Raw genomic sequence first — 6,934 nt, 5'->3', positions numbered from 1 at the left:
CCCAATAAATTTATGTATGTATGGGTGATTAGGTAAAGTGGAGCTTGACACAATAAAGCAAAAATTATTCACACTTCTAGATGGATATTTTTGTAGCTAGAATGGTTGCATTTGCCCCATTTGTTTTTGTGCTTTCAAATGGGGTTTAAATTTGTCATATTTAATCGGTGGCATCCTCTCCAAAAAAGGATGTTTGTCCAAAACCAACAAATATTTGCACTAAAATTTGTGTAAGACAGAGGGAAGGAATGAATGACATAGACTTCAAATTTCATTTTGAAGAAATTCAGAAAAGTATGGCTGCTGAGGTATCGTCCTAGAAATTGTGGCAGAGAAATGTCCATAATTGAAAGCCTAGGCATCTTAGATATAGGACTGAAAATAGGCTATATTTATATATGTATATTCTCTGCAAAATTTAAAGCAAGTTCTTGAGTGATGTACTATGGACAGAGAAGAGAGCTGTACTAATTATACAACACGAAAATCTTCTTAATTTCCTACTTTATGAGACTTTACACATGCTAATCTTTTCTTAGTAGGTAGCTTTCATTTCGGTAAAAGCCCTTTATAAAAGATTTTTAAGTTAATTGAGTTAATAATTTTATTTTATTATTTTAATTTGATTTAAATTTTTTAATCGAGTAAAATAAAATTCAATTCGAGTTGGATAGAGTGAAATTATTCGAGTTAAATTTAAAAATTAAACAGTCAAATTAAAATATTATTCTGTATAATTAATTTAATGCTAGAGTACATAAATTTGAAATCATATATTTAAAACCTTCTCAAAGTAAAAAAATAAAATTACTTTACTCTATTCCCACTGTTAAAAAATAGTTCTGTAGGTCAACATTAGATATACATAATATGTTAGCTGCTGTTTAGTTATTTTGTCAACCCCGTCCAACTATATCTATCATACTTTTACCCTTTCATTACACATAATTACATCCTAAAACACCACTGCAGCTCTTACGAATCCTGAGATATCTTTCCTTCATAAACGAAAATCATTTCAAAAAGAAAGTACGAGTTCATATATGATAGATTTAAAGTTCAACGCATGTAAAAAAACAAAGACACTCTCACTACCTTTCACCGAAAAGTTGAAGCAACAGACCAACACGTTCTTGGCTTTAGATTAGGCATATTATATACATTCATTAAAAAAGTATATTTCAAAGTCATCACTACCCTTTAATCTTGCATGAGTTCATGTTACTTTTACCTCACTCCACCCTTTCTCTTTTCCACAATAGAAGATCATTAAGAGAAAGAAAGAGAGAGATCACTCATCATTAGTGTTCCATAAACAAGCTGTCAGCTGCAGAAAACCATGAAACTATTGGACTGAAAGAAAAAAAAACTTCTTTGGTGAGGGACTGCTGGTTCAGAGCTTTCAGAGGGAGCATTGAGGCTGAAATCTGAATTTTACTGGTTTTTTTTTTTTTTTTTTGAAGATGGGTGTTGTCACTGTTGCTGAACTGAAACCAAGTATATCTGGGATGAGATCTTTTCGTCCAAGTTCTAGTATAAGGCATGCTACTGAATGGTATGGTACAATGTTATTTTTTTGCTCTTGTTTCCATGGCAGAAACCTTGTTTTGCAGGGTAGTTTTAAGGTTACTTTCATACATACATATCATAGTTTAATTTATTGTGAGACAATGCATATCATAGTTCTCGAATATCAAGCAATTTTGATAGATTCCCCATTCATTTTCAATTCATAGGGGGTTTCAGTCTCTTACCAGCCTCGTCTAAGGCCCCTCCAATAGACAGCACCACTTGCTGATAAGCCTGTGATATAGTCGGTGTCAGAGTGTGACGGTTTAACTCCTTTCCGAGCTGTGATCTTGACCTTACAAGTTGTTCCATTCAATCAAAAAAAAATATATATGAACTGCTAAATTCCCATAAGCTGCCTATCAATAATTTTCTTGTTTTAAATCCACCGTCTAGAGGCTTTCAAACACGTACCAGAAAGTCATACGACAGTTAATTTGAGCCTGACAAACCCTTCCTGTCCCTCACTGATGAATGCAACAAAAATACAAACAGCAAATCAATAAATCCAAGGGGCCACTCCAAATGGATTGGATCCCATCATATTAATCTAGGCAACCCAAGAGAGTAAAACATTTTAATTGTTTTTTATTTCCAACCCAAAACCCGTACTATCAGCACTGTCTAATTCAGATCTTATTGCTTACTCTTCTGTTTGAGCAAACACCACTCATGCTATAATTATTGAGTTTTCTGTTTTTTCCCATCTGGGCCCTCCATGTCAAACCAGTGGAATCAAGATAAAACTTTGTCCATATCTTGAGATGTTCTAAAATGAAACCAACAATAAAAATAAAACTGTCTGAACCAGCGTGATTGAATTATGGGTTCAAGCATGGGAGTGCAGGTCTTTGGCAAAACGAAAAATATGATATCTCAATTAATGGCACTACCAAACATGTAGAAATGAATTCATCTATATTTTTCATTTAATTTCCTTGTTCTTTTAATGTTTATGACTTTATCCAGAAACATTTAACCTAGTTATCAATCTTTGCAGGCCTATTTCTGATGTTTCCAGTGATCTAAAGATTGAGGTTGGAACATCAAGCTTTGCACTTCACAAGGTAAACTGATAATCTACTTTTGACATTTCATTATCATGGTGCCTCGTTATTGTATATAGAAACTATTGTCCTTGTGTAAACAAGCTTGTGTTTTTATACTTTTAAGATTGCATTTCAGCACATGTGTAAATGCTGAGACTCTTCGAGATCAACAATATTTAACTATCTATACTTAAAAACTATTGCTGTAACCTATAGTTGCAATACTGAAAATGGAACTACGAAGTATGAACACAATCTACCGTTTTATGTTTTCTGGTAATACCCCAAAGAAAATTGGTTGCACCATTGGAATACTTTAGTCATGTGGTTGCAATTTTTGTTTTTCAGTTTCCTCTAGTTTCTCGGAGTGGAAGAATCAGGAAGCTGTTGATTGACGCCAAGGACACTAAAATTTCACGCATAAATCTCTCTTCTGCTCCGGGTGGACCGGAGGCATTTGAGCTAGCAGCTAAGTTCTGCTATGGAATAAATGTTGAGATTACATTATCAAACGTTGCAATGCTAAGATGTATATCACATTACCTGGAAATGGCCGAAGAGTTTGCTGAGAATAACCTTGAAGCTCGTACAGAAGCTTATCTAAAGGACATGGTTGTCCCGAACATATCGAGCACCATAGCAGTTCTTCACCGTTGTGAGAGCCTCTTGCCTATATCCGAAGAGATAAACCTGGTTAACCGGCTTATCAACGCAATTGCAAATAATGCATGCAAAGAGCAGCTTACTTCTGGCTTATTGAAACTTGATCACAACTTCCCATCAAAGGCTATACCAAACATGGAACCTGAGACACCATCTGACTGGTGGGGAAAGTCTCTGGCAGTCCTTAATATTGATTTCTTCCAACGAGTTTTATTGGCCATAAAGTCGAAAGGTCTAAGACAAGATATGATCTGCAAAATTTTGATAAATTACACCCATAATTCTCTTCAAAGTCTCATCGTAAGGGACCATCACTTTGTAAAGGGAAGCCTTTTGGAATTGGAGCTGCAAAAGAAACAAAGGGTAATCGTCGAAGCCATAGTTAGCTTACTGCCAACTCAATCAAGGAAAAGTCCAGTTCCCATGGCATTTCTCTCCAGTTTACTGAAAACCGCAATATCCTCGTCAGTATCAACATCTAGCAGATCAGATTTAGAGAGGCGGACAGGTCTGCAACTGGACCAGGCCATTCTTGAAGATATACTAATACCAGCCAATTCACATGGAAACAATCATACAGCCATGTATGATACAGAGTCAATTCTGAGGATCTTCTCCATCTTTTTGAACTTGGATGATGATGATGATGATGATGATGATGAGGATAATCGCTTGAGAGATGAAAGTGAAATGGCATATGATTTTGACAGTCCGGGATCTCCCAAACAAAGTTCAATCCTTAAAGTGTCCAAGTTGCTGGACTCGTACCTTGCTGAAGTTGCACTAGACACAAACTTGTCGCCATCAAAATTCATAGCATTAGCAGAACTACTTCCAGACCATGCTCGCATTGTTAGCGATGCACTATACAGATCTGTTGATATCTTCCTCAAAGTGAGGATCTCACACGAAAGAACCAAGTAGTTGAATAGCTAATTATCTTTCAGTATTTCATATTTTGTTGCGTGGCTCTTAGAACCATTTTCTGCTTCTTTTTTCAGGTTCACCCGAACATAAAGGATTCTGAACGCTACAGACTATGCAAAACAATAGACTGTCAGAAACTATCTCAAGAAGCCTGTAGCCATGCAGCGCAGAATGAAAGGTTACCGGTGCAAATGGCTGTCCAAGTCCTATATTTCGAGCAAATTAGGCTTCGGAATGCAATGAATGGAGGCCACAATCAGCTCTTTTTCGGTGCAATCAATGGTCAGTTCCCTCAACGATCAAGCAGCGGTGCAGCAAGTGGAGCCATCTCACCCAGAGACAACTATGCATCGGTGAGAAGAGAGAACCGAGAGCTGAAACTTGAAGTTGCAAGAATGAGAATGAGGCTAACCGACCTAGAAAAAGATCATGTGTCCATGAAACAAGAGTTGGTCAGGTCCCATCCTGCTAACAAGTTATTCAAATCATTCACCAAGAAGTTAAGCAAGCTCAACTCCTTGTTCAGGATCAACAATCTTAAGCCTATAGGGGGTAAAGCAAATTCAGAATCTCGATTTTTGTTTCAAAGGAGAAGGCATTACTCGGTATCATGACTGTTGTAAAAGGTGTGTATAACTGAGAGTGTATAGTAATTATATCTAGTGTGAAATTTGTGGTCTAATGGCAGGCTGAGATAATAGCTTTTCCCCTTTCTCTTCATTTCTTTGTTGAATGTTGGATTTTGGGGTTGCTTTGTCTAGTGAGATCATTGCCTTGAGGATAAGGCCAGGCATACTCAGGCAAAACATGCATCGTAAAAATGTGACATGTATGATAGAGAATATGTATATGAATGAAGAAGCAGACAAACAAACTTGTAAACCATCACTTCTTCTAACATTATCAACATCAATTCATTAATTTTAACGGTTCATATAAAAGTGTTGGAACAAATACAGCAGCAAACACAGAAGTGAAGCACAAAGAGCATAAGCTCTCAAACAGCAAGCAGAAAAGAAAAGCAAAACAGAAAACTTGAGAGTAAAAACTTGTCACCGAATGGATTACATTTACTTTCCATTTCATTTGAAATATAAAGTGTTACAAAATTAGTATGACAGTTACCTAAACATGTAACTGCTCCCATCAAATTCAAATCCTAACAACTCTAAGGTCTAGTTACATTCAAGCTTTGATAGCATTACAAAATAAACAAAAGTAAACAAAAGAACCAAGCTGCTTCTGGTCCTACTCGAATGCTGGTCTACTGTAGCTGCTGGTCTGTTTCATGGCCTTCTGTTGCATTGCAGTCCATGTTCAACACTCCTCCTTGGATTGTAGGCAACAAACACCAATTGATTCTCAAAGAAATTCAAACTTCATAGTACCATGAGGCTTTGTCAAAATATCAGCCAATTGGTCTTGTGAGCTACAATGTGCAAGACTTACATCCTTTGATTGCACTGCCTCTCGAACAAAATAGAATTTGAGTTTAAAATGTTTTGTTTTACCATGAAAAACAACATTCTTGGAGATAGCTATTGCTGACTAATTATCAACCATAATCTCAGTAGGCTCAAATTGTTCCTCATTCAAATCACTCAACAATTTTCTAAGCCAAATAGCCTGACTTATTGCTCCAGCTGCTACTATGTACTCTGCCTCAGCAGTTGATTAAGCAACTGTTTGTTGCTTTTTAGAGATCCAACAGAAAGCTCCCGAACCAAGTGTAAAAAGATAGACCGAGGTACTCCTCATATCATCAATTGAACCTCCCCAGTCACTGTCTGAGTAGCCAGTCAATTTTAGCTTACTCCCTGACTTGAACATCACTCCAAACTTCAAGGTTCCTTTGACATACCTGAGGATTCTCTTTGCTGCCTTTAAATGTTATGTGTTGCAACTATGCATGAACGAGATAGCAAACTGACTGAATACATAAGATCAGGCCTAGTTGCTGTTAAGTAAAGCAAACATCCAACTAAACTCCTATACTCCCTTTCATCCACTTTTTCTTCGTTTCCAAAGCTGCTCAACTTATGTCCTATGACCAAAGGTGTACTTACTGGTTTACAATTGTCCATATGGAATTTAGTGAGTATTTTCAAAGCAAATGCATGTTGACTGATGAAAATGCCCTGACCAATTTGACTCACTTCCATACCAAGGAAATAACTCATAATTTCCAAATCTGTCATATCAAACATGACTTGCATCTTCTCCTTGAACTCTTGAATCAGCTCAATTTTGCTTCCAGTCACCAACAAATCATCCACATATATTGACACTATCAACAGTGTCTCATCTTTAGACTTCTTCACAAACAAAGTTGGTTCACTCAAGCTTTTCTCAAAGTTGAGTTTAGACAGATACTTATCAATTCTGTCATACCAGGCTCGAGGAGCCTGTTTCAAACCGTAAATTGCCTTCTTCAGCCTATAAACCTTGTCCTCCTTTCCTTGAACTTTAAATCCATCAGGTTGTTCAAGATAGATTTCCTTTTTAAGGAAGCCATTCAGGAAAGCTGACTTCACATCAAGCTGATGGACTTTCCACTGTTTCTGTGCAGCCAAGGCAAACAACAACTTTATAGTGTCCAGCCTTGCTACTGGAGCAAAAGTTTCCTCAAAATCAATGCCAAAATGTTGGATGTACCCTTTCACCAAAAGCCTTGCCTTGTGCTTATTCAGAGAGCCATCTACATTGAACTTGGCCTTGTAAACCCA

The 6,934-nt window shown here is 36.9% G+C and overlaps 1 protein-coding gene across 3 annotated transcripts; it reads left to right on the top strand.

Annotated features, from left to right (window-relative positions):
• The first annotated feature begins 1,195 nt into the window (after positions 1–1,195).
• On the top strand, positions 1,196–5,093 carry LOC105790792 (BTB/POZ domain-containing protein At1g03010). 3 transcript variants are annotated; one of them, XM_052634353.1, is made up of 5 exons: positions 1,196–1,377; positions 1,464–1,555; positions 2,570–2,636; positions 2,967–4,175; positions 4,283–5,093. In XM_052634353.1, the coding sequence occupies exons 2-5, from the start codon at positions 1,464–1,466 to the stop codon at positions 4,820–4,822; spliced, it is 1,908 nt and encodes a 635-aa protein (XP_052490313.1). In that variant the 5' UTR covers positions 1,196–1,377; the 3' UTR covers positions 4,823–5,093. The 3 variants fall into 3 exon arrangements, with proteins under 3 accessions (XP_052490313.1, XP_012474000.1, XP_012474001.1); XM_012618546.2 differs by having other exon boundaries at positions 1,196–1,555; XM_012618547.2 differs by lacking the exons at positions 1,196–1,377; positions 1,464–1,555 and adding an exon at positions 1,640–2,469.
• The last annotated feature ends 1,841 nt before the right edge of the window (positions 5,094–6,934 follow it).

Source organism: Gossypium raimondii, chromosome 8 (assembly GCF_025698545.1).
Source record: "Gossypium raimondii isolate GPD5lz chromosome 8, ASM2569854v1, whole genome shotgun sequence".
In the NCBI taxonomy this organism is placed as follows: Eukaryota; Viridiplantae; Streptophyta; class Magnoliopsida; order Malvales; family Malvaceae; genus Gossypium; species Gossypium raimondii.
This window is presented reverse-complemented; position numbering and strand designations above follow the sequence as displayed.